The following is a 27,403-nucleotide window of genomic DNA, read 5'->3' as shown; positions in this document are numbered from 1 at the left end:
TATAGCCCTAGATTTTATTCTATTTATGGAAAAAAAGAATGTGAATGACTTCAGGATACATAGATATTTAATTACAATTTTATTAAGATTAATTACTGAAAAACACATAAATCAATGTATTATGGCATTATTTTTGTTTCGATAGGATATTGAGCGCCCTGGAATAATGTTGTGTAAATATGACACATTTACAGAAAGTTTTTCATAAGTTGCGGCTGAAGGGGGTTAAGGATATAAAAAAAAAATGCTGCCTTATATTCAAATAAACATGGCAATGCGCACATGATGGCACAGAAAACGCACTTGCTCATAAAGGAAGTTGCCACAATGCAGGTTGCCCCTCTGCTTTTATGAGGTTTTAACCCTTTCAGAAGCCACTTATGAAGGACAGTCTGTAAATGCGTCAAATCAATAGAACGTTATTTCAAGGCACTTGATATTTTATTGCAACAAAATAATGTCATAATACACTAATTTATGTGTGTTATGGTATTTATTCCCAATTAAATTGTAATTATTTATTTATTCTGAAGTCATTCATGCCTTATTTTTGCATTAACAGAATCAAATCTCAAGCTAGAAATATAGTGCGAATTCGTTGTCGGTTATGTCAATTTTGAGCAAAGAAAAAATTGCACCATCTCCCACTAAAGGAAACCATGCGGGGATGCGAAGGAGCGCATGGGCCGTTCATCACGGGCACCTTGCCTGATAACGCATCCTTCCATGTGGAGCACACCATGAATTCACTGTAGTTGCTGTTGCTGTTACTCGTCCCGAACTCTTGTTGGAGCACGCCACACGGGTTCATCGCGTGTCTGCAGAATCTCGTTCCCCGACGCCATCACGTGATCGCTGAGAGAGAGTGTAAGGGGGAGAGGCTACAGCGTCTTACCCAGCCCCTTACACAGGCCCGAACGCGCTAGCGCGTGCCAGCACACGTGGTTTTGTCTGCGTTACGCCAAGCTAGGACATCATACGGCAGCCCAGGCCCCTAAAATGTTCTGCACGTATCATCATCAAGGCGGTCGAAGAACAAGACGAAGAAGACTTCTCCTTGGCGCGAACGTGCGCTCAATATGTTACAGATGGCTATGGTAGGTTTTAGAAAGCGGACGGTCGCCAATGGAACTGCGGACAAAGCCCAGCGCAAAAGCTGCTTCGCATCTAAAATTGTACTTTAGACGTGGCTCACGGGAAGCGGCACGTCGAATGTGGTAGTGCATTCAGCAAAGTGATCGTATGCAACAGTACACTGCAAAATGGAGTTAAATGAAGACAAATTTGTTATGCAGGAGGTTCAATTCATCCAAAGCTCAATGTATCTGGCTCTTTCTTAGCCACTAGTCGATACAACTAACAAAAACAAGTGGTGTACACAATTGTGTACATAGCGTGTCAAAGGGTTAAGGCAAAGCTCTCTTAGTTTTTTTGGCGTCTGGTGGGTTTCCACACTCTATTCATTGGGCTAGGTCGAGAGCAGTGGTTCAGTTCACCACATACAGCACACCTATCGTGCTGTGCCATTGTTACCAACTCCTAAAGTTATGTGGTCAAGTCATGGTAGTGAAATGGGTGCAAATAGCTCCCCTGACACAGGTTACCACAGTGCATTGGACCAGTGTTTCTGTCAAGTTTCCGTTATGATGAGGACTTTGCTGATGCAGCATCGAGCCAAAATGTAGTTGTTAGCTCCCAGGTTACACTAAACCAATTCCTTTTTTTTTGTTACTGAAACTTTTTTTTTTCACATTGTACAATTATTTACACATTTCTTGCTGTTCTCTTCATATAAATATAAATGCAATTGTCACTGACTAAACTTTGCCCAACATGTCAAATTTTAATATAAAAAGTGCTAATTTTACCAACTTTGTTAGGTATATTGAGGTTCAACTACATTTGGTTGCTCTACCATTTATAAATGTGCATTTGGATCGCATGCAACCAATGGCAATTAAAAATATATTCCTAAACGACATTCATATTGCACATGAGACCTACCTCCGGGTAGTTTTGGTAGGCTTCACGCATAAAGCGGTCTTGGTAGAATACGCCCACCAATGCATTTTCCTCTGTGGCAAGAACGTCGAGAGCACCACCTTCACCTTGGACTTCAAGCACCAAGGCATCCAAGGCATTACCCTGACGCTGACAGTCCTCCGCATGGCCTTGCCGGTGATTTGACTGAGAGCTGCCACAGAAGCCCACATTTCGCAGATCACGCAGCAGCACCACCTGGGTTTAAAATTTCAAGCATCTAGAGAAGCAAATACTGAGGAACTTTCTTGAAATTAATTCTTGCATGCTGAGGCTTACCAACAAGCTTAGAGAAAATGCCTTATCATAAAGTTATATAGTAAAATTGTGCTGTACCTACTTGGGAGCACTCAGCATGTGAAGAACAGAACTTTGACTTTCCTTAAATTAAAGCCAATTCAGCGCATGTGAAACTTGAGTGAACTGCGGAGCTTGCAAGCAAGCGCCACCACCTGGCGACCGCACATCGAGTTCTTTCTTCATCTTTTTCTATATTGCCCTCTCTCCTCCTAACCCTCACATCACTCCTCCTCACCATCAATTCTATCCCACCCCTTGCTATGCTATACTGTACATGGATATGCGATGGTCTACCCAGTGTTGTACACGTTCCTCTAAAACAGGAACGAGAGTTCGTTCTTCGTTCCTTCCCAAATTAGAAACGTGCTCCTGTTACTCTCGGAACATTGGAACGTGTCGTTACATGAACGTTACATTTGATTTTTAAAAAATTAAAATACAGTGTCGGATAATCCTGAGGTGCAATAAAACGAGAAATTTAAAGCTCACGTCAAATTGCATATATTATACGAATTTGAACATCACCGGCAGCAGGTTATATGGAGATAAAAGGAATCTAAAGAAATGCTCCTAGACAAATTTTTTAGAGAGCTCTAGACATACTCCAGACATATCTAACTGCAACATTGGTGCTCGCCTATTACAAGGGCAACAGACATGGCACTTTCCACATCGGTCTTCAAATGCGCAGTCAGGATACCACGCTTCAGATTCTCAAATAGAAACTACCTCAAATGCATGAATATAATTAAATTTCTCGCACAAGAAACCACCTCGAAATGAACGATACATAAGCATTTAATGATTACAGATTCACTATTGCAGTATGAGTTGAAAATAATGCTCAGGATACATTTTCGCAACTTAGTAATGCCCCTTGTTTGAATCCAGCATTAGTTGCATCTCGATGTTGGTGTCCAACAGAAAAACCTATTTTCTCGTCAGCATTTCCTTGGCAGTGTTGAAGAACCGTTCCACCGAAGGGCTTGAGGGCACTAACGTGTTGTACAGAAATTAGAATAAAGGGGCGAAAGCAGGTTTAGCGGGAGTAACAAGAATGCAGCGCTGAATGTACGCGCATTGTTTATTGCATGCATGACAGAGACGTTTCTGGCACGTCGGCTGTTGAACTGCACCGAGAGCCATGGAGATAACACACGTTGAAGGAATGCCTGCCCAAATGCAATCTTCGATGGAACCGGGCAGGCGCCACTGCGGCACCCATGTCCACTACGTCGCGGACCTTTTCCCCACCATCAATGCAACTGGGTGTCAAAAGGATGAGATTTGTCCCCAGCTACTGGCAGCATGCATGAGGTATACATGACTGAAAGGGACGATCGAACCAGCCTCTAAAGACCACGCGACGAGAAAAACATTCCCATGAACTGGGTCAAAGCCACGCAGTCGGCGAGCCGCGAGCAGGAAACGGCGGAAGCGTACACTTTATGCAGCAAGTATGCTTCCACCAAGGGGTCTAACCAATGTGCAACCTCGCCACAGCTACGTTGGGGCCCGTAAAGAAGTCCATTCATATGCAGCGGGAGCCCACCGTTCGAGGTTTTTGTGGTTAACATGTCGGAGTTTCACTCACTTTCTGCGGCCGCGAGTGTTACAGAGGGTTCCTCTGTCCTGTGCGTATCCAACATCAGTTCTGCTCTACTATCTGCGGCGCTTGAAGACTTCGTAGAACAATGATCAGGCGCGTTGGTTCCTCTAGTCTGGGTCCCCAACAGCCACCCCACCTCCCCCTTTTTCCTCATGCCGACAAGGTTACGATGACATGTAACAGAACTACCCAAATACGGAGCTAAAAAAACAAAAGAAAAAGTACGGCTTTCGAGTTGGCCGTACAAAAAGTGAGCAAGGTAAAGCGCATTCTTTCCTGGTGGCGACCTTATAATTGGGTTCGATAATACTCGAATCTCAAGTAAAAGTTCTCCACTATGTGTCCAGACTCCAGAACGACCCTTGGTTGTCATGGGCGTTGGCAGGGGGGTGAAAAAGGGGCACTATACCCCCCCCCCCCCTTCTACACGACGCAAGACGGCTCTGCACCCCCTAAGACGAAATCCTGCCGACAACCAGGTTGGTTGCTGTCAGACTGGCTTTGACAAAACGAGGAAAAAAAGAAAAAAAAAGAAAAGTCATCAGCTATCCCTCCCACACGTAGACGGTCTCTGCGCTGCGTGCTTCCCTGCGCCCTGGTGGGCATCTTTAAGTGAAAACAAGGATGCAGCATAGTCACACGACCGGCGAGCGGCAGTTTTTCACGCCTCACGTGGTTACAGCGAACTGTAGTGCGGTTGCCCATCCGACCCGCTCTGCATGATGTGTTGCGCGCATGCGTCTGTCCAATGACGTGGAACGATTACAGAAGGAACGCCATTTCCTCTGCTGTTCCTTGATAAATGTAACGAGTTACCATTACAGTTCCACCGATCCTTAAAGGAACGGTGGTATTCCTTCGTTCCTCCCAAAAGGAACTAGTTCATGGAACATTGTTCCTTGAAATGCCATTTTGAAGAACACTGGGTTTACCCTCTCACCTCCCCCTTTCCCTCCTCCTCACCCTTCTATCAGTCCTCACCATTCATTTCCCTTTCCCACTCCCTTGCTAAACTATACCATACAAGGCTATGCCATATTTTACTCTCTCCCCTCCTCATTTCCTTCCTACTCACCCTCACTTCCCTTTCCCACCCCACTGCTACACTATACTATGCATGGCTATGCTATGCTAGGAGCTGTTTGGCACATACCCGCTTTCTGTGGTGCACACCTGCTGAGTTTACTGAAACGATGGCCAGCACAACCTCAAGCTTAAAGGGTCCAACAACCAATTTTTATGGTACCTGTTTTCTTTAGTGCAATGGAAAGCTTACTGGCCAGAGCTTTACCATTGGGCGGAAGCTTTACCATTCCGTCTAAACACGGAATGTCGATGCAGCAATATGAAGTCATATACACACAGCACATATGCTGCAAACAGTGGGAGGTGAGCGCGAGAGTGGCTTGTGTTTGTGCATGGTGGTTTGCTGCGCATGCGTGCACTCAGCACGCATGCACCATGGCTCGACATGTTTGACCAGTTGCCTCGAAGGCAACACCGCTTCTCAGCGTGCAATGCCTTTTACCTTGTAAGCAGCACAGAACAAACCAGTGATGAATAATAATATACATACTCTATTTTTAAGCACTGATCATGGTGCGCATTAAAGCATCAGACTGGTTACGGCAAAGTGAACGGCTTCACATACCAGCTTCAAGGCGCTTGCGCTAAGCAGCGTGACATATCGGTTTTTTGTTACTTTTAAATGCGATTTAAAAATATAAATTCTACTCAAATCGTGAAAAGGATGCTTGAATCTGTCACTATAATTCATGGTCTTTTAATTTCCACCAGGATCTAATCACACGTTCTGGTCAGTTGTCGATCCCTTTAAACAGCTCCGCTGTTAAAAACTGAACTGAGAGTGCTGACGACTGAGGTTTACTGCACGGGTTTTCACTGTACAAGCGCCGCACTAAGACCGACACCACTGGGATCCGTGTACATCTCAGTTGCCGCCGTGATGTTGTAATGGCTTGACATTAAGCATGCAATGTCAGCAGTTCACCTGCTCTGCTTGGTTTCTGCCACAGCACCAACAACACTTCCTAGTGTTATTTTACCCCTTTTCAAAAAAGCTAGAAGCGACAATGTGGAACTTCTCACCCACCAAGGCGAACGTAGTGCTAAGTGAGGTGTACAAATGCATATCTCACTGATGCCTCCCGTGCATGCCATTTGCCAGGAATTGGAGTGCCTTGTCCGAGGGAGCGATAGATGGCTTACTGACACATGCGTGTGGTTCCCACAGCACTTTCTCTGCTTCAATAATGACTTAGGTGTGATCACCTTTGTGCTGTTGAATGACAGCAGCGTTTTCAAAATGAACCTCACAACCACACTTGTTGGCATGTTGAGCCAAGAAACCTTCATTGCCATTTCGTACATTTAGGGGTGGGACAGCTCAGACAGCTTTTGGAGCAAAAAAAAAAAAATAGTGTTTTGGAGCAGGAAAAGTGTGTTTTGGAGCAGCTGGTAAAAAAAAAAAAAAGCAACGTAACCTTTTTATTTACGGAATATCAGAGAACCAATTGCTGTTAAGAGACAATTTTATGACAGGGCAAATGTTCCATGTCACAGTTATTCATATCGTCACATGGGCGTGACGGTGAAGAAGGCTCCAGCAGGGCTCGGAAATACAGACCTTTTATTTGGACGAACTTGTGCCCGGAAAATAAAAGGTCAAGTACAAGCAATTCAAGCTGTACACTGAGAGTGGCGAGAACAGCATCAGCCATCGAGTAATCTGGTCTGCAGTAAGGCGTGTTGGCATTTATACATGCGGCATCGAACATTCGAGCCTTATCACTGGTGGCAGCACTAGTTCGACAATATAAACTCTACTGTTCCGCATTGCGCGCTCAAGCTTATCAGAAAAAACCATAACAATCATGGGTGTTTGACACTCCGCGCGGCGTGTGCAAGACAGTGGTTATACGGGCAATGGGTCAGTTACATGCAAAAAAAAAAAAGCGTGCGTGGCAATATGGTAAGGTTTCAAGTAGAAAAAAAATTCACAAGGAGTGGAACCGAGGGGCACAAGATGTCACCAATTTTTATATCAAAGAAAGTAAATATTGCATGAGCATTTTATTGCTTTTGCTTTTTCTGCACTTTGTCAAATTCTGCTATTTGCTGAACAGCTTCATTCAGGGCGGAGTTTCCTTTAGGAAGGAGTACTTTGCCACTTTTGATTTTGTGAATACAATTCTGCCTAATGTCGGAACTAACGAGTTCATCCGCACCGAAGAGAGCAATGCTCTACTTGATTCCACTCGGTCTTTTAAGACCTCCCTATTATTCTGCATCAGCTCTTTTGTGGTGGTGGTGACAACTTCTATGACTTTCCGTTTGTGGACATTTGTTTCAGTGCTCAGCCTCTCAGCATACTTTGCCATGGACTGCTTGACACTCCTGATCAGTTTAGCAGTTAGGGAAACTTTCGTGGCATCACAACTGTACCGGTTTAAGTGACTCCTTCTTTGCCGCAATAATAATTGATGGGGTTTAACGTCACAAAACCACGATATGATCATGAGAGAAGTCGTAGTGGAGGGCTTCGGAAATTTTGACCAGCTGAGGTTCTAACGTGCACCTAAATCTAAGTACACCGGCCTCGAGCATTTTCGCCTCCATCGGAAATGTGGCCGCCATGTCCTCATTTACAGTAATCCCAATTTTAAGTGAGCTGCGCCCCTCAAAAAGGTTCCTGTTCTCGCTAAACCCTCGTTTGACGTCTGCGTTTCCATGAGGCAAAGAAAGAAGCACTTTGATTACTCTTGACATCAAAGGATATTTTCGCGCATCTGCTGCAGTTTTCATAGCAAAAACCTTTACTCAACAAACATCAATTTTTTTCATCGATTGACAGTGCAGCCTTGGTGTCCTCACAATTACAGATATGCCACTCATCTATTAGCGAAGATACCTGGAATTCAGACAAACCCAAGGCAGTTGCTCGCGAGAAAGCGCAAAGAGCGCACCTCTGCTTGAGTGCTCTCGTGCTTCAAGGAAAGTAATCTTGCATGTGCAATTATCTCGTTGTCCAAAGGAAGTCTGTGAAGTAGTGCTTTTGAACATGCAAGCTAAAACAATCTAGCACGAAGGCGGAAGGCTTTTTTTTCCGCTGGATTCCACAAGCTCATAGTTCTCTCTGTGACTGCACCAACCTCTGGAACTGCTTTCCAAAGTGTTGTGCCATCAAGATTCAGCACAGAGACGTTGTTTTCAGGGAGGCAGCGCACCGTGCGTAGCTATGACAAGAACTCGTCCGGGCCAATTCGCCTTTTCCAAGGGGGTCCTCTACGCATGCGCGGCGAGCGCCGCGCGGAGTACGACGGGAAATATGCGGGCGCCATGTTTTTTTGAGGCTCTCCTGCTCGCTTGCACTAGCTTTTGTGCGTCGCCCCACTGACCCGCTCACGTCGTGAGCGAGTCGAGTCAGAAATCTGGCTGACCGATCCCGATGTGACCGCGTTTACATGAACTCGCTTCTGACGACTCTAGAAAAAACGACACGCAGTGTCCAGCAGAGACATCAGCACATTCGAACTGGGCTTCCGGTCCCCGCTGCCGTTTCCAAAAGCCTCGGCGCTGGCGGGCCCGACCGATCCGCATTTACACGCATGCTGTAAACGGGTCGGCTGGGTCGTTTGTCGGGCAGGAATGTCTGTCGAGTTCATGGAAACGCTAGTCAGTCGTGCTGGATCATCCTAACCCCTGCAATCAGGCTGGCCCAGCCCGACCGACTAGCGTTTACGTGAACTCGACAGACATTTCTGCCCGACAAACCCACTCGACCCACTTATTTACGTTTCATGTAAATGCTCTGAATGGTTTTAGTTCAGCATCAACTACTTGGGTTAGCCCGGATATAAAGCTAGGTAATCTCTGCATGTGTGATAAGCTGCCGCGATTGTCAACCAAAGGGGGAAAATGTTGAACAATATAAGAACACTTTCTTTTCCCACTACTTGCAGGAGAACCATCGAGGTTTCCAGACCAGAATGCTGCAGTAGTGTAGCATTCCAACCGGCGAATATACTTTTCTTCTTTAAATTTCCAGCCCTTTTGCAGCCCGCGGCTAGTTGACGCGCCGAAATGTGCTTGAATAACACGCTCACACACAGGCGGCACATGGGTCAGGTCGGCAGTCCACGAGCCGCTTGAGCATAAAAATTTCTTCAACTCGTCCGCAGAAAAGCTGCTACTCATGCTTCGCTGCACTTACGACCGAACAGCACACTACAAGTTCACTCCTATTTTTCTTTTACACTTCCCATGCGACACACGGCTAGTCACGCCAGCGCGCAAACACGCATTCACAGCCGGGAAACGCGGACGGAGGAAGGTGAGAGAGCCACAAGTCGTGATTCTGGCAGTCACCGCTAGAGGCGCGCCACCGCTCTGGAAAAGGTGAATTCTCGATGTTCCTGGCTTTGGTAGTGCGGCGTATCTGCATGGAGTCAGCAGCTACCTGGCAAGCCGAGAATGTGGGCCTATATAGCGCCATAAAAGCCAGCACGTCTTAGCCTGATGAGGTCTACTTGTCCTGGTTCCAGTTTCATACGGAACGTTACATTCGATACCGTGGACAAAGCAGAATCATAGCTGTTTACATTACTCTCAGGTTCTGCTGAAACTGGACAGAAAAAGAATTTGCGGTCATCGGTTTCTGTGTTTTCTAGAAGCGTGGTGCAATTTTCGAAAATATTGCGGTTTTGGCGCAACTTGGAGCAGGAAGTCGAAAATGTAGCACTTTGGCGCAATTGGCGCAGCTGCAGTATCTCCCAGTCTGCTTGAAGTAACAAGCATTGCAGAATAGCGGAATCCTGTAAACTACGTCCGTGGTACATCAAACAAACTGAGTTTTGTGCTTGAATGTGTAGAAGCATTTCTGCATTTTGCAAGAGCACGTCATATTGGCAAGCTGGCAGAGCTTGTTCGATGCTGCAAAGACCATCTGCACACCCATGTATTGACCTGGTGCATATATGGGATCATCGCAACATTGTTGTCATGCTTTCTAATGTCCCATACTGTAGCATCGTCATTTTCAGGACTACTTGGATTCACTTCTTGTTTCCATGGCTGAATATATGTGAAAGCAAAAAAAAAAAAGGGTAAGAGCAGGTGAAAATGACAATGCTAATGAGTGAAAAAAGAACAGAAAGAAGATTAATGTCACAGTGAAGAAAGAACATACCTTGCCTGTGCTGACGAGAAAATTTTGAATGGCTTCATCATCTGACCCAAACGTGAGAAGCTTCTTTGCTTCAAGTAGGTCATCAGCTGCCAGTCGTCGTTGCTTTGGTAGCTGCCGGAAACAGGCCTGCCAACAAATTCCACAGAGTCTTGAATCACATTCCCTTTTGTATATATTTCGTGCTCACTCAATTCATAATATATATATATGTTCCTGCAGTTCATAAATTACCCGCAAATAAAAAAGAATTACACGTAAGTGTTTGTCCATTTAGTACATGCCAATATTTGAGGTTGCCAATGTTTGAGAAATAGAAATTGTTTACTTTAACTTAGGCATCTTTTTATACAGCAATCTACAGGGGCTGCCATTATATTGCAGGTGTTAACACTATCTATTATGAGATCACTGAACACAAATTCCACTAATATTTTACATCTGCTGAGGGGCTGCTCTGACTTTACTGGTTGCATTAATTCGTTCATACAGTTTACTTCCTTTATTTCAACTTTACTGAGACCTGCTATATATATGTATGTGTATGTTATGTTTCTAGCAATCAGAAAAAGATTTCATTTGATAAAAGCACCCAGCATTTCATGCTCTCTAAGCTTTTACGAGCAAGACACCACCAGAAGGGTCAAACACTATACAGCACTGACCTCGCTGACAGGATGGTTATGGACATCATCAAGAAGCTTTACTTCCAGGAAGTTGCCATCTGCAGAAGCTACTACCTTTATCCTCGCCGTGCAGCCAATCTTGAATGTCCTGCAATGAGCAATCAGGAAATCATGCAGGAATGCCACAAGGTGGCTTTCAAGCCTTCAGGTGGCTTAGATTATACACTTTAAATATGCATTAATGCCCATACTAACTGCAGCACATTCCAATCGCCTAAAGACACCGGGTGGCCTCTGTAAGGCCCAAGCAGTGGCCTGGCTAACATTGTGACCAACAGCAACAGCAATACCAATGTTATGTAATGCCGACAATGGGCTAACACGCACATAGGACGCTTCCAGTGATCTTAAAATGCAGTTTCCAGGAGCTGACGAACTAGGCAACGCATTTTAGTGTGTGTGTACTCGACAAAAATTGCTATCTGCATGCAGGTCACAACATGGAGAAAAATGTGCGCAAATTGCGCTGAAAATGAATCACACATACAATACTTGCTCCAACAAGCCAAGGAATAGAGCTAGACCTAACAGCTTTGTTAAGCTGTGCACATTAACACTGCCAGGCATTTAATGTACATGGATTGACAAAGAGAGACACAAGACTTTAACCTATGTTTCTTGTGCTGCTTCATCCATTCTTTTTTTTTTCAATGATTTGCCAATCTCAATGTTTTAACAACTGGAGTCTTGTTCTATTTCACGCAGCATGATACAATGAGAACTGTCATCAGTGGCTAGTACACATGCAAGGCCAGTGTCAACACTGCTGTTTTGGCATATGCCATTGATGAAGAGGACACAGTCAAGTACCGGCCTCAGCAAGAGCTGGGGAGTATCGAAGAATGAAGTTTACCCAAAAAATAAAAAGACAAAATTGTTGAGAAGCACCTAAATGACGATCACAAATTCATGGATTTGGCATCGGTGACCAAGGTCCTTTACTGTTGATTAAAAATGCTTTAATATTCCATCATTAACACATCCCCCATCTCCACAGCAATCAGTGGAGATTCCAAGAAATACGCAAATGTTGTCTTGTTGGTAATGAAGCAGCCATAATGATGAGTACAAAGTTTTCAAATACTAATTGCTGTCAGTTGGCAACAGTATTATTTTTATCAGCAGGAGGCATTTTGTGTTTATTGCTATATCTGATACAAACGGTGAGTATAAAGAAACGGTTCTGAATATTGACCTGCTCCATCTTTGAACACCTTTTCAAACTTTTGCACAAGTTTATTATTTTTTTTTAACACAGCACTCTCAACATTGTAAAATGAGCTGCATGTACTTTGACAGGCATGTGCTTTGGCATGCTATTTTTAGAACTCTCTAATAAGTAAATAAGTAAGGCAAGACACATCAAAGTTTACTTGCATATATTTGAATACAGAGCAAGTTATGAAAAAGAAAAAAAGAAAGAGAAGAGCAATTTGTCCACCTCTGGTTAGGACGTGCCCCTGTGGATTTGGATGTGTACTTTCGGCCACCATTTGCACAGCTGAAGATTATTTCTGAGTAGACCAGCTCTTCTTTGATGGGCCTTTTCAAGCCTTTTTTCCTTGCACCTGTACCACAAGAATACAGAAAAATATTGTGGAATACACTTCAACACAGTCGTTAACTCACACACATTTAATCACAAAAAATTCTAATAAACAAACTTGTCAATTTATTGTTACATTGCTGCCTGATATCTTGCCATCATCATACAACAAAAACCTTCAAAGAAATACTTCTTGTCATTAGTTAAGCCTTAGTGTAATAAGCAATAGCTGGCACATAGAAGTTGAAAAATTTATTCTATCGGTTATCAGCATACACATCATAATTTACATCATGCCCTTACCATCTGATAGGTACACGAAAGGCGTTAGTGCACCATGAAAGAACAATCCAAGTTTCAGATGGTGTCACTATCCACATGTTTTGTAGGAAGCAATCTTGTGAAAGAAACAAAAACTGGTCTTAAAACTTAGTCATGGTATGAAGAATACCATGACCATATTTAGGTTTATGTTGAATGTCCTCCAGTGAGGCCACGATTCCTTATGGGAATGAAACAGGCAGTTTTAATGCAAAGAAATAGTAATAAAAGCCAAATGTGAGAAAATGCTTTCATGACTGTGTTAACGAACAAGATCATCTAAAAGTGAGAGCATGCATGTGCAAGAATTTGCCTTAAGATTTCATTGGGCAATAAAAGGAAGAGAGACACATCAAAATGAGTTTGTGAGTGAGGATAAGTAAGTCAGTTATCGCACATTATGTCACATACATTCATGACAATTTTAAAGGGACCGATAACTTCCCAGAATATGAAATGAGTTGACTCCAGTGAAGTAAAGATTGTCCGTTGCACTGACTCAAACCAACCCTGTTTTCTTCGTGAGAGATGGATTTATATTTTTATTTCTTAATTGAAAGTCGCGAAAAATGACCTGTGGCGCTTCTGGCGGCAAAAACATGAATGATGTGATGAAGACAGCCACGTGACCGTTGATTGCTGTACGCGATCGTCGATTTTTTTGTTAGTACTGAAATGTTGTTCGTTTCTTTATATTAAAAGGTATTACTCCATAATAATGTACATATAGGCCTGCATTAGTAATATGCATTAAAGTGGCGCTGCCTTCCTGTGACGTAATGATCCCATGCTCGTCAGCGCGTCTTGAGCAACTTTTCAGCGTGCTCATGCAACCGTGGACGCAGTTTCCAGGTTGCTAAGATTTTGGAGCGACATAGTTTTGCTACCTACACTTCGTCTCAGAAATGACGCGTGCTGCTACTCGGTGCGGCCGTGCATATGCACAGTTACGTTTTCGATTACTTGGCTTGGCTCGTGTATCGGGAGAGTAACGACGCCGGGACAAGCCATCCATGACACAGGCGCGGCAACCTTGGACGCAGGCGCACACAACGCTGTACAAATACCGGGAAGGTGTATAAAGCCACACATCTCATTGTAACAGCTTGCTATTTTCCAAAATGGTTGGAAAGCTCAAAATAAAGGTGGTTAAGTATAGTTACAGTAACTCCTGCGAAAGCAGAACAACGACAGCTTTCACAAGGGCTAGCGGCATCGCTATCAATTCTCAGCGTTGCTGGAGCAAGCCTCCATGCGTGTTTGGAGCCTTTCAGATCGAAAAATACTGCTTATAAAATAACTACGTGCTTTTCGGATAAACCACTGCAGCTACAAATGCTACGAAGGGTGAGCTTCCGGTTGCGACGTAAAAAACTCGGTCGAGAAAAATCAGTTGTCGGTCTCTTTAAGACCTTAAAAAAAAAAAAAAAAAAAAAAAAAAAAAAAAAAAAAAAAGAAAGAAAGAAAGAAAGAAAGAAAGAAGAAGAAGAAAAGAAACAGGGAGAATGTAATACACTACAACAGAATATAACATGAGCAAGACAAAAAGAAGGGGAAAAAATACAATAATATACAAGAAATTTAAAAAAGCAAATAACAGGATATCCACAGGTTTATATTTATGCAAGGGCTAAGTAAACAAGATTGCTTTCATCTTTCAGGATATATTAAATACAGTGCACTGTGAATGAAGACAATTTTAAAGTGAAACTGAAACAAATTTTATAGTTGTGCACGAACACGGTACTTTGGCAAATGGAGGACCCTGCGAGCATTAAGGTGGTAGGTCACTCAAAAAAAAATTTTTTTAGGAGCAGCCAGCGTTGAAATAACTTTTTCTTCAAACCAAGCCTGTCTTATTTAACTTACCCAGCCATTTATAATGCAAAATATTGATTATTTATTTTTTGGGAGGTGATCTTTGTCAAAAATTGCCTTAAAAGTGGTAGTCACGCCAGCAGTGATAAGTGACTAATGGGTGGCATAATTCAATAAAGCTTAGGTATTTGTGTAACTAAAAGTTGGAGCTGTGCAATAAACTAGGATAAATATTATGCAGCAAATATCAAGGAAGTAATGTTATTAAAACCAAAAAGACGGGGAAAAAGAGCCAGTTTAGACAGAACCTTTTTGCAAAATTGGCTGTGAATTTAAGAATATTTTATCAATTTCTTTTATTCTAGTTCATTGCACAGATATATACGTTGTAAACTATTATACAAAATTTCAGTTCGAAGTACACGCTGAGAAAAAAGTTACGAATGTTGGCATCACATGACTTGGAGCAAAATCTTATTTTGAGAAAAACGCAAAGAAAGATTTCCGAGCTTGCAAGAGGTGTGCATCCCCCTGTGGCTGTTTTTAGAGATTTAAAAACAATTAGAAACACAAAGTTATATTTAATGACATCCTCTTTTGTAACAGTCAGAATAAAATTTATAAAGTATTTTGAATATCATTAATATAGACGAAACAACACTTACTTTCGAAAAAAACACAATGTGGTTTCGGTTTCGCTATACAAGCATGGCATATGTAAAACTTGGTGTAACTTGCAAACTAATGATGATAGGAGGATAATTTTTGTTGCAACATATTTTTGAATGTTTGGGCGTTCACAAAAAAACAAAAAACTAAAAATCGACCTCGTGAAAAAAATTCGACTTTTGAAGGTGGCCTACCACCTTAAGAGGTCAACTTTCAATTACCTGTGCACAAATTTGTAGTTTGTAAATAATTTCTTAACATTTCACATCCTGCTAATACATATAAGCTATGCCGCTCTGTGAAGCCGCCACACCGCAAGTTGAGAGGCGCAGCTAAGAAAAAAAAAAAAAAGGTAACTCTGGTACTGCCTTACACTGCACAAGAGGTAACTGTTGTACTGAACTACCCTGTAGGCATACGATGAGCCAATAGGAAAGTTTCATAAAGCACAAAAGTGGCGAGAAACTCTGCTACAGGCACTATTGGGGTGAGGTATTCAGAACAAGAATGGCTGCACTATATATCTAGGAACAAATCCGCTTGCTGCTCGCGGCCACTACCAGATTACACATTGCGAAGCACCTCTGGTGCAATTTTGGACAATTTTCCGTTTTTGGCACACATTGCCACAGGAAGCTGCTTTTGTAAAAACTAGCACAATCGGCAAAGGAGTCCCAATTGTGGACATAATATACCTGCAGGTTTGGCAGTGAATGGAGCACATTTCTTTTCTACAACTGACAAAGAAAGAAGAAAAATTATAACCCTCCAGGTGATCTGCTTGTAATATGCTTATAATGAAGATGTGTGAAGTTTAATGGTGCAAGGTTCAGGTACGGTTAAAGAGAAGTTGACAAGTAGTCCCTGCAGCTACCTCCCCAAACTGTTTTCATATACAGCAGACAGTGTTGCTGAAGCTACCCAATGGTGCAGTCACACAAGTCTCAATCTATGAATTTCGTATGCAGTTTTTTATTTTTTCACCTGACGCTTTCTTTTGCAAGGAATAACTACTTCACATACTATAACTATACCATCCAAAGGGTTACGTCATATCACATGCTATTTGTGCATCTTTGTACTTCCAACACATGACACACTGTGTTATGGTAGAGCAGTGCGCTGTAAACACTTGCCGTAGGAATGTGTTACGCTGCCACTTGGTGAAAAATAGAATCTGTGACACCTTCTCTGTAACTGTCACATTTTATGACATACAAGTAAAAGAGTTAATGTCACATCAAGTTGCATAATGCATACTTATGCCTCTCTTTCATAGGCTACACACACACAGAAATGAGTAGAAGGGCCACGGTAACAGCAGTAAGAGAAGAAAAGTTTATTGGACGTTTTGGCCAGGGTCCGGTCTTTCCTGATGGCAACTGGACTCCGGTCGACACACTGAATCAACCTTTCCTCTCTCATTGCTGTTACCGAAGGTCTTCTACTCATTTCTGTCTACTACACCTTCGGCCCTTACACCACCATGTCCGTTGCTATATATATATACTATATTTGTGTGTGTGTTTAAATGCAAGCAGTGTATCCCTACTCTTTGTACCATTGCCTACTATGCGTTGGAATGGGCAGCGTGAACGAGAACGATGAAGAAATGAACACACAGGATGAGTGCTGCTGCGTTTTTTTTTCTCCATCTTTGGCACTGCCCGTTGCAAATTAACTCACCCAATTTTCTGTTCTCTTATGCCAATTCGAAACGAAGTATAGGCACGGCCTTATCACACTGAGTAAATTCAGGTGGTTAATTAATAATTGCAGCGCATAAACTCACGTTGACAGCATGCACTCAATATAGCAGTTTTAGAATAGCGTACGCTAAGTTAGCGTTTGCGGCCCGCTATTTCTGTCACTTAACGGGAGGCCGCAAGCGATTAGCGTTAGACGCATGCGCAGTTGCGCGAAAAGCCAACGCAAAGCTTTGCGTACGCTGTTCTAAAACTGCCTAATATTAAATAATACGCAAGAGTGTGTCGAACATAGCAAAACGATTACTATCCCCGACAGTGCATCTTGACAAACCTTCATAGGTTTCTTACTCTGTCCACATTAGCATTAGTAAACCGGCTTCGTGTTGTCTATCAGACCAGCGTCATCGAGGTTAACCTGCTAATCCATAATCACATGCTACTGGCAGTAGCGTTAACCGAACACCATAACGGTTCACCAGATTTGCCATAACATTTAAATGTTTACGTGCTACGCAGAGTGCCGAGTGTTTACTTTGTTCGATCGAGCAACAAACTAAAGCCACCTGTGCTGTCGCGATACGCTGCACGAGTTTGAACAGCCATGCACACAAACGACAACACAGTAAAACCGCTTCTTATTGACCGCACAACTGAACGAATATGCAAATAGACCGTGTTACCTGCGTATTCGAGAAGTTGTGCATGAACACTGGTTAGCACCGTCACGCACTGAACACTGGTTAATACCGTCACACACTTTACGTCGCTCTTCGACTGGCATCTTTTCGATCAAAATAATGAACGTGGGACATTCAGGTGGAAACATGACAACGGCTCACAAGCTTAGCGTGGCCAGTAGTGAGTTATCTGCACTGCCTATCAACGGAGATACGCGTAACCTACCCAGGATCGTCCGTGAAGAGCTCCTCCAAAACTGTGTGAAGTGAGTCTCCTCGTACAGCCTGAGTGCAGCGCTAAGGTCTTCCAGCGAAGAAAATTTTGCCCCAACTTCCATGACAGGGGGCGTCAAGGTAACGTAACCTGAATGGTCAACGTCCACGGTTGTCGGTAAGCTAACGTAGCCCGCGTGATCGCCATCCATGGTAATGCAGCTGAAGATTTCATTCACTACACACTAACTGCACAAGCCGACGGCGCCTTCGCCATCTTCGTACAGAAGCGATGTGATGATGCCGATGGCATCGGTGGTTGCTGTAATTGGGTGGGTTGGCTAAAGAAAAATAGTATACAATACTAAAAAAACTTGTCACTGAGGTCTCATAGCATTTTAACCATAACTGCTTCTAGCGCTAGATGAAATTTTGTCCCCACATCGTGACACTAACAAGTTTTAAAGAAGTACACGTACAGAAATTAATTGGTTTTAAATGAAATAGACTGTGCTAAATTTTTGTAGCATTGCATTCATTTATGCGAAGGACAACCGAAAGTGAAACTAGTCAACATCGTGGTGATGTGTATTTTGAATGTTAGCCCGCTGCTATCTTACGAGCCTACGAGCTGTTCATTATTACAACTTGTTAGAAATATTACCAAATCAGTAAATTGCGGCTTATTCGAAACGTCTCAATTAGTTAAGGCGTGGTCAAGACACAAGACATTTTTTACTAGCTTATGTTCTCTTCCTGCACATGGAAATACGCAGCGCATGAAAAGCAAAACTTGCGGGTCGTGTGCAGAAGCCGGTTGTTGTTGCTGTGTTGGTTGTATCGCGTCTATCGTGCGATTTGTCTAACGTGGGTGCGTCGAGGCGTCAAGGAGCATCGAGTAGCAGCAGTAGCAGTACTGGGGTTAGTAGCTTAGTAGCATTTCTGTACTAGCTGTTGTTGTGGGCTGTCATCATGTCGGCGGGAGGACCAAGCGATGCCACCCAGGGCAAGGTCAGTTGCTCGTCCTAGTATTTCTTGCCGGCTGTGTTATCTTTATCACGGCACTTACAGCATGCCACTTTGACGCGTCGAGTCCCACCTGCTGTTCTGGAGTATGCCAGGAAACGGGCAATGGAAATTTAACTTCTTGGATAACTGTGCAATATATGTCAAGAACGGAGTTCCCGAGTTTTTATTTTGGGGCTGCGTGACGCGTGTGACTGACACCGTCATATGCAAATCGCCTTCTTGAAATGCTTGTTTTCGGAAAATACAGTAGTTTCGCTTGCCCCTATCTTGACGTATATGTAAAAAGGTGCCTGGTGAAATCATAAGTTTACTTCAAGAAAGACGCACGCTTTTCTTTTTGTGCATCACTATGCGCACATGTGATCTTAATTTTATTGCATGATTTGACGGGACGCATGATTTATCGATTGCCGAAACATTGCATTTCTATTTCATTGAACTTCTAGGCTCCTTGCGATGCAGTTTGCCGCATGCGACTGCAGCGCCATGATGCACACCCTAGCGAGCGGAAGAAGCAAAACTGGGCCGTGGTTTGACTAGGCAGGAAACGCGACGTGCACTCCTCCCTTCAAGTTCGGTCATGATAGGCCGGACTGGGTATTTGGGGAGGGGGAAAGAATGGGGGTGGAGGCGCGCGCCCGCCTCTTTTTACAGCCAGCAGATGTCACCGACACTGAGTTGAGAAATGGGTGGAGTTACTGTATATGCACCCTAAAAGAAGCATATAAACAGTAATCCTGTTAAGCGAGAGTTATGCAACACCAGTTGATGAGTACTCTAGACTAACGGTTTCATTATTGACACTACATGACGTATAGTGAGTAGAGGCAGGATTTTTTAGGCATTAAAAAAGCTGGTTTTAGGCGCCAAAAATAGGCAGGCAAAACATTGTTTTAAGCCTCCAATATTGTAATATAGGCACAATAAACTTTCACATGGAAGCAAGTAATTTCAAACGAAGACGTGCGCAACCTCTATGTACGACAGGAAAACAAAAAAATGTTATTGCTTAAGATGGCACAAAGGGGCCAACAGTTGAACATTAGCTGTGTGATTGTGCTTTGTCCCGCACGGTGAGTCAAGTGTCCACTGTCGAGTCAACACACTCCCGGGTGTCTTTTCGGCATTACTGTGAACGGCAGAGCAGGAGTAGATAGACACATTGCTAAAAGACCAGAAGGGAGGAGTTCCCCCTACTGGCCGGGTAGAATTGCATAGAGCCAATTTTTTCCCCGGCAGTGAACCACTGGTGTAGACAGGCGGAGGGGGGGGGGGGATTCAACCCCCCTCCCAAACTTCTCAGATTTGCATGTGTATATCTGCACGCACCTATACACAAATGCATGCACGAAGACAAAGTATGGTTGAACCCCCCCCCCCCCTTTCCCTGAAAAAACTTTCTGACTATGCTACTGCAGAGTTTACACCTTAAAAAGTAAATTTATTACACATTAAAAAGTAAAAAGCACATCACATTTTTCTTGAGTTTTTTTGTTGTGGTTGCTCTTCACTCTCCTTTCCACTGACAAGGGCGTCCGCAGAAATTTTTCCAGGGGGGTGCATCCATTGGGGGGGGGGGGGGGTTCAATACCGTGACTCGACCGGCAAGGTTAGTCAATAATATGTAATAATGTGCAAAGTTGGCTGGCAATCCTGAAGGCCGTTTCACACGGATATGCGGACATTTTGTGTGCTAACCAACGTGTGCAGCTTATTGCTACTGCATAGAAAGATATTATCCGAAATTCCAGGGGGGGGCAACCGCCCCCCCTTGCACCCCCCTCCGGACGCCCATGTCCACTGATAGCTCTCCGCGGGTTCACATTCGCCAATCGCTCGCGCCATGTGAGAGCGGCGGCAAATGTTCGCCTGCATGTCCCACTTCACTGCTGCTAGTGGTTGTTTCCGGGAGTTGGTTTAACTAGAGGGCTAGATTGAACCCCATAGTTCCGAACAGTCAGTGTTGTGCGGTAACATGAATAATGGTCTCAAATTGTACCCGGGAGCGAAACATGAGGCTAAATAGTGTTCATAAAAGTGCCAATTTTTAAATTAGGCATTTATAGCCATTTGCAAGTATTTAGGCACGAACGCCAAAAATAGGCATTTATAGGTACTAAAAATGTCATAAAAGCCCTTATTAATAATTCATGCTCATATGTCAAAATGGCGCGATAGGAGCACAAGGAACGAAATAAGCATTTGCCTAAAATCCTGTATAATAATGAGGTCGACATACGTGCACAGACAGAGACAGACAGGGCACTACTGAAAATGGAATAAAGTATGGTAATTTTATTCTTTTGAGTTTCTTGAGCAATATTAGTTGCATGGGGGGGGGGGGGGTATATAGTCGCAGGTTCCAAAATTTCTATTATAACTCTGATATATTAACACTGTGAAAAACCTTAGTGACAGACAGATTTATGAAAGATGTGGATCGATGTAAAATTTTCGTACAGGTTGACAAAGCTGGCAGCCACTGTCTAAGTCATCTTGAAAACGTGATGCAACACCCTGGTTGAGCATGAATGGAAACATCTGAACTAACCGGTTTCTGTGGGACTTATAAGTTGTATACAATGCTCTTTAACCCTTTTCAGACGCCACCTGTGGAGAACTTTCTATAAATGCGTGACATCAGTATAATGTTATTTTGAGGCACTCGATATTCTATTGCAACAAAAATAATGTCATAATATGCTAATTTTAGTGTTTTATATTCCCAATTAAATATCTATTTATTCTGAAGTCATTCATGCCTTGTTTTTGCATAAATAGAATCAAATCTCAGGCTAGGAATATAGTGTGCATTCGTTTTCGGTTATGTCAATTCTGAGCAAACAAAAATTGTACTTGAGACGTGGCTCGCGGGAAGCGGCACGTCGAACGGCTCGTCGAACGTGGTAGTGCCTTCAGCAAAGTAATCGTGTGCAACAATGCACTGCGAAATGAAGACAGATTTATTATGCAGGAAGGCCAATTCATCTAAAGCTCAATGTATCTGGCTGTTTCTTAGCCACTAGTCAATACAACTAACAAAAACAAGTGGCATGCACAATTGTGTACATAGCGTGTCAAAGGGTTAATTCACAGGTGCTTGTTTTCTGTATGCAAATAACTGTTTCTGTCGTGGCTGTGGCCGGAATTGGAGTAACGGCAACCAGGGTAACGAGATAACTGTTTATTAGTACATGCTATGCAACCACCGTAATGGTAGTGATGGCCGCGCCGATCTGCGGTTCTTCCCGCCAATGCGTCCGCTTCACTTCGTTGCCGCTCGGGGCGCTGATATCGGTGGTGCCCACGACACCCCCCTTTCTTAAAGGATTGAGTCCTACAAGTCCAGGCAGTCTGGTTTCCTGCAAACACGCCCACTTCTTGTGGAGCTCACGCCTCGCAGAGGTTGCAGGTGCCTTGCCGTGCGTCTTGCAGGCCCTCTGTCAGTTGCACAATGTAGGCCCTTTGTTGTGGCGCTGACTGTGTCACCATGCCATGTGATGCAGCTCCAGTGATGATGCGTACAGCTGTGCCCGGTGATAAGCGTCCTCGGCCCTGTGCCTTGTGCCAGATGTCGTATGTTGCTTTTCTTGCACTCTATAGGCTTCGTTCTTTTTTCTGAACTCGCTGTCATCCCACTTTGGGGCTAGCATTCTTGGAGTGGTTGGTATTGTGGTGTTTAGGCGACGGCCCATTAGTAGTTCTCCCGGTGAAAACCCTTCCATGCCAGGTGAGGCTCTTTAGGCAAGCAGGGCTTCGTTTATGTTTGAGGTCTTCCTCAGAAGCTGCTTTGCTGTCTGCACGGCTCTCTCAGCCATACCGTTGCTCTGCGCATAGTAAGGGCTTGAGGTCGTGTGTGTGGCTCCCCAGCGCTGCACCAGTTCCTTGAATTCCGCAGAAGTGAACTGCGGGCCATTGTCTGTGCGTATTGTCATCGGAACACCAAATCGTGCAAATATTGGTTCCAGGACTTGGGCGATGTCTTTTGTAGTTGTTCTCTTCAGCTGCTCCAGCTCGATAAATCGGGAGTAGTAATCCACTACCACGACATACTCCTTCCCCTCCAGCGTGAAGAGATCGATGCCGACCGTTTCCCAAGGGTGGGCGGGCAATGGAGTTAGAAGCAGGGGCTCGGTTCCTGGCTTTCTGTGCTCCTGACAGGTTGGACATTTGTCCACGAAGTCTTTGATATGCTTCCCTATGCTTGGCCACCATACACTTTCTCTTGCCCTTGCTCGACACCCTGTTGTGCCCAAGTGGCCTGCATGGAGTTTTTCGGGAACTTCGACCCTCATGTCTGGTGGGATGATTATTCTGTCACCTTTGAAGAGCAGACCATCAACGAGTGAAATTTCACTCGCCACTCAGGGGACAGCCCATGCACCGTTGGCCAAGACGTTGTGCAGAAAGTGGCTACCTTGGAGAGTGTTTTGTCTGTCTGGATGCTGGTTCTGATTCTGTTGAGCATGTGATTTGAAGCAAGGAGCTGTTCAAGCACCAACTCTTCGAACTCGTGCACTGCAGCCTCGAGTTTTCTCTCATCTTCGTCGGCTGGCTCTTTTTAACGGCTTCCGTGAGAGAAGATCCGCTGTGTAGAGTTTGTTGCCAGGAGTGTGGGACATGGTCTAGTCGTACTCCAAAAGACGCATCCTAAAACGCTGTAGGCGAGGACTTAGCTCATCGAGACGTTTGGTCATCAGTAGCGGCACTAGGGGTTTGTGGTCTGTCTCCACATGAAAGGTTTATCCTAACAGGTACTTGCGGATATGTTCACAAGCCCATGTGATTGCCAGAGCCTCCTTTTCGATTTGGACATCTCGTTTGCTCAGTCACCGTGAGGGAGCGTGATGCATATGCCACCGGTAAGAGTCTTTGTTGCGACTGCTGTAGTAGTACCGCCCCAAGACCATATGAGGAAGCGTCCACAGACACTGTATGAGGCAGCTGAGCATTGTAGTGAGTGAGAATCGGTGTCCTGCTTAAAGCTTGCTTGAGTTTGTCAAAACTCTGCTGGTTGAACTGGACCCCAGTGCCATTCAGCATCTTGGTGTAGCAAGTCTCTGAGAGGCTTCGTAAAGTCCGCTAGTTCTGGGAGGAATTTCGCCAGATGGTTTGCAGAGCCCAGCAAAGACCTGACTTCTGACACATCACGTGGTGGGTCGAGCTGGGTTATGGCACTGACATTTCCTGGGTCAGCGCTGATTCCTGTTGCAGATACGACGTGTCCTAAGAAAGTTACTTGCGTTTGGCGAAAAGAGCACTTGTCGGTGTTGAGAGTAACACCTGCATCTTCCAGCTTCTTCAGCACCAGCCGTAGGTTGGTGTCATGTTCCTCGGTTGCCTTTCCTGAGATTATGATGTCGTCTTGCAGACAACTCACACCGTCTAGTCCTTCGAGTATGCGGAGCATCTCTCGTTGGTAGAACTCCGGTGCCGTGGAGGTCCCAAAAGGAAGCCTCAGGGACTGGAACCTCTCAACTGGTGTGATGAAGGTGGTGTATTAACGAGAGTCCTTGGCCAGGGGAACCTGCCAGTATCCTGCTCGTGCGTCTAGACGGCTGAAAACGGTTGCACCAGCAAGTTTTGCAAGACACTCATCCACTGTAGGCATAAGCACGCGTTCACGTAATATTTGTAGATTCAGCTGGCCATAGTCAACGCAGATGCGCAGCTCATTGTTCTTCTTATGTGCAACGACCATTGGGAAACACCATTCGGTCGCATGCTCAATCTTCCGGACGACTCTCATGTCCTCCATCCTTTTCAGCTCTTTCTTCACAAGTGGAAGCAGCGGAAGTGGCACGCGCCTCGGGTAGGTGACTGCGTATGGCTTGGCATCATTTCTGACTTTGATGTGGTACTCTGTCTTCATGAATCAAAGCCCGGAAGTTAGCCTGGGGTAAGATGCCAAAAAGTCCGGAACATCCGTTGCTTGTGCGCGAGTTTCAGCTAACTCGAGAGGGCGTTGAAGAATCCCTAGTGCTTCTATAGCCGGTCAACTAAGCAGCGCTTCTTTGAGTCCTTTGATGATGAAGACTGTTTCTTGGATTTCGGTGTTGCGCCAGGCGACTGTCGCGTCGACGTATCCAACAGTGGCTATCGTCGTCTGACCTGGGCCTATCAACAGCTGTTGCGTTGGCTTGATGGGCCCCATGACGTTGTCGTACTGGTCATGTGCGATCGCAGTCACGTCCGCGCCGGTGTCGACCTTGAAGGTGAAAGGCGACTTGTTCAGAGTTGCAGTAATCCGCCACGGTGTATTTGCTTCCACAGTCATTTCGCCTAAATATAGCTCTTGTCCTTTAGGCCATTCTCGGGAGCTCGGGAAACCGTCCTACGGCTTTGAGGGGCACACACACGCATAGTGGCCCTTTTTCCCGCAATGGTTGCAAGTCTTGTTCACCGCGGGGCACTGTACCTTCGTGTGGTCGCGCACATTTCCACACCATTTGTAACGTTCGTCTCCCTTCTTGCCCATGCGTTGCGGGCAGGCCCATAGCCAGGAATTTCTTTCGGGAGGGGCCCCACTTGCTGAAAACCTTGACCATTTGAGAAAAACGCCTATTTTCATTATTTATGTTTGGTAAAACATCATGTATTATATAATCCCCTCCCCCCTCCCCCCCGGCTACGGGCCTGGTTGTGGGCGTGACCTGGAGGGTGCCTTTGTTTCATTCCGACGATTTTTTGAGTTTGCCTGGCTGTGTAGTTCGCCGACGTCGAGGGTGGACTGTCCGATGGAGCGTATTTCTTTGTGTTGCTGCTTCACGCTCTCTGAATTGCAGCAGCTGTGATCGCCTTCTCGAGCGTGAGTTCGGGGTCAAGTTACAGCCTCTCGCTGAGTTTCACATCTCGTAGGCCCACTACGAGCCTGTCCCGTATCAATTCGTCTTTGAGAGTTCCGTAATCGCATCTTTCAGCCATCTTGAACAGCTCGGTCGCGAACGTGTTGACATTTTCGTGCGGCTCTTGTTTCCGAGAGTTGAACCGCGCTCTCTCATAGATGACGTTCTTTCTGATGACAAGTCCATACTTTTCTTCTAATGGAACATTTGTTGAGCAGGCAAAGGTACCCTGTCAGGAACAGAAGGGGAATCAAGTGCTTCTTTTATTCGTTCTACACAGCCTAATGAAGCCAAGGAAGGTATAAGGGGCATTACTTGTGGTCTGTGTAGTGTAGTAATTATGACATAAATGTCAAAGAAATTAAAGTAGATGAAAAGACAACTTGCCACCGCTAGGAACCGAACCTACGACCTTTGGATAATGCGTCTGATGCTCTACCAATTGAGCTACGGGGGCAGTTGACCTCCCATTCATTTTATTTGATACTTCTGTGCGTGTAATCCTTGGAGTGTTAGTCAACGCCTCTTATACCCATGACGGCGAGTGTGGAACACTTTTTTGCCAGCTGGCATCACGTAGCATGTGATATTTTTACGAGCTGGCAGCTGACCAATAAACCTTCACATACTACCTGAAGGCATCAAGTCAGCCGGAACAAGGCCCTCGCTATGAATGAATGAAAGAAGGGGAATGGATCAAAGGCTCATTTCTTTTTTTTTTACATTCGACAAAACCTAATGAAAGCAACAGACAATGAAGCAAAATAAGGTATAGGGGACGTTATTTGCAGTCTTTTAACTGTAGTGTAGTAATCATTACATAAATGGGAAGAAATTAAAGTTGACAAAAAGACAGCTTGTCACCAGTAGAAACGGAACCTACGACCTTCAGATAACGCATCCGATGCTCTACCACTTGAGCTACGGCGGCGGTCATCCTCCAGTCGACTTTATTCGGTGTTTCCATGCGTGTATACTCGATTCTACCGCGCCCTCGATTGTAACGCGCACCCGTTTTCCGCGACCAAAAAAAAAAAAATAAAGTAATACATCGATTGTAACGCGCACCCATTTTGCGTGAGAGAAAAGAACAAGAAAAGTTCGTAGTAGTCAAACTTCACCCATTCAGAAGAACAAGTACTTGGGTTTTAAAGAAGTAAAGTTTCAAAAAAGTAAAACACAAAGTCGAAAAGCGGGCCTTGCCGCTAAAACTGTCACCACTACGGCGGCGATACGAGTCGCGTAATGGATCAGTCCTCGTCGCTGTCGGACAACTCCTTGTCGCTGTCAACGCTCTTCGATTTCGGGAAACCGGCCCTGCTTTGGTCCACTGAAACCTTTTCGTGAAGCTTTGCTGTAAAAAATCTTCTGCTTCTGTTTGCGCCAGTCTTGCACGCACGTTTCGGGAACTCCGAACGACCGCGATGCGGCCCGATTTCCGTCCGTCTCTGCACATGAAATAACTGTTCTTTTAAATGCGGCATCGTGGTGCACTCGTCGAGTATTTGGAGTCGGCACTTCCACGCCGTCGATACGAACGCAGAACGGGATGACAATCTCCTCAGCACACGAGAAATGGCCACGGCGCGTAGCAACGTTTATAGATATCTATAAACGTTGGCGCGTAGGAGGCGGCCATTTTGAAATGCCGATGGCAATATGATAACCGTGTTTCTTTTTTTTTTTTTTTTTCGGTACTCGATTCTAACGCGCATGCGATTTTTGGACTCGTTTTA

The 27,403-nt window shown here is 44.6% G+C and overlaps 2 protein-coding genes across 2 annotated transcripts in view; one reads left to right on the top strand and one right to left on the bottom strand.

Annotated features, from left to right (window-relative positions):
• Nucleotides 1–18,076, bottom strand: part of LOC119396554 (uncharacterized) — a 29,458-nt gene extending 11,382 nt beyond the window's left edge. The window contains exons 1-5 of the mRNA XM_037663816.2: nt 17,807–18,076; nt 12,282–12,408; nt 10,820–10,928; nt 10,158–10,283; nt 2,005–2,238 (exon numbers count right to left, since the gene is read on the bottom strand). Coding sequence (XP_037519744.1) covers nt 2,005–2,238; nt 10,158–10,283; nt 10,820–10,928; nt 12,282–12,408; nt 17,807–18,005 — 795 coding nt within the window. The 5' untranslated portion in view covers nt 18,006–18,076. The remainder of the gene's footprint in view (nt 1–2,004; nt 2,239–10,157; nt 10,284–10,819; nt 10,929–12,281; nt 12,409–17,806) is intronic.
• A 497-nt stretch (nt 18,077–18,573) lies between these two features.
• The window catches only part of LOC119396534 (alcohol dehydrogenase class-3), a 47,929-nt gene continuing 39,099 nt past the window's right edge, over nt 18,574–27,403 (top strand). Inside the window, exon 1 of the mRNA XM_037663793.2 lies at nt 18,574–18,804. Coding sequence (XP_037519721.1) covers nt 18,766–18,804 — 39 coding nt within the window. The 5' untranslated portion in view covers nt 18,574–18,765. The remainder of the gene's footprint in view (nt 18,805–27,403) is intronic.

Source organism: Rhipicephalus sanguineus, chromosome 1 (assembly GCF_013339695.2).
Source record: "Rhipicephalus sanguineus isolate Rsan-2018 chromosome 1, BIME_Rsan_1.4, whole genome shotgun sequence".
Classification (NCBI taxonomy): domain Eukaryota; kingdom Metazoa; phylum Arthropoda; class Arachnida; order Ixodida; family Ixodidae; genus Rhipicephalus; species Rhipicephalus sanguineus.
The sequence above is the reverse complement of the archived record's forward strand: the minus strand, read 5'-3'. Positions and strand labels throughout refer to the sequence as shown.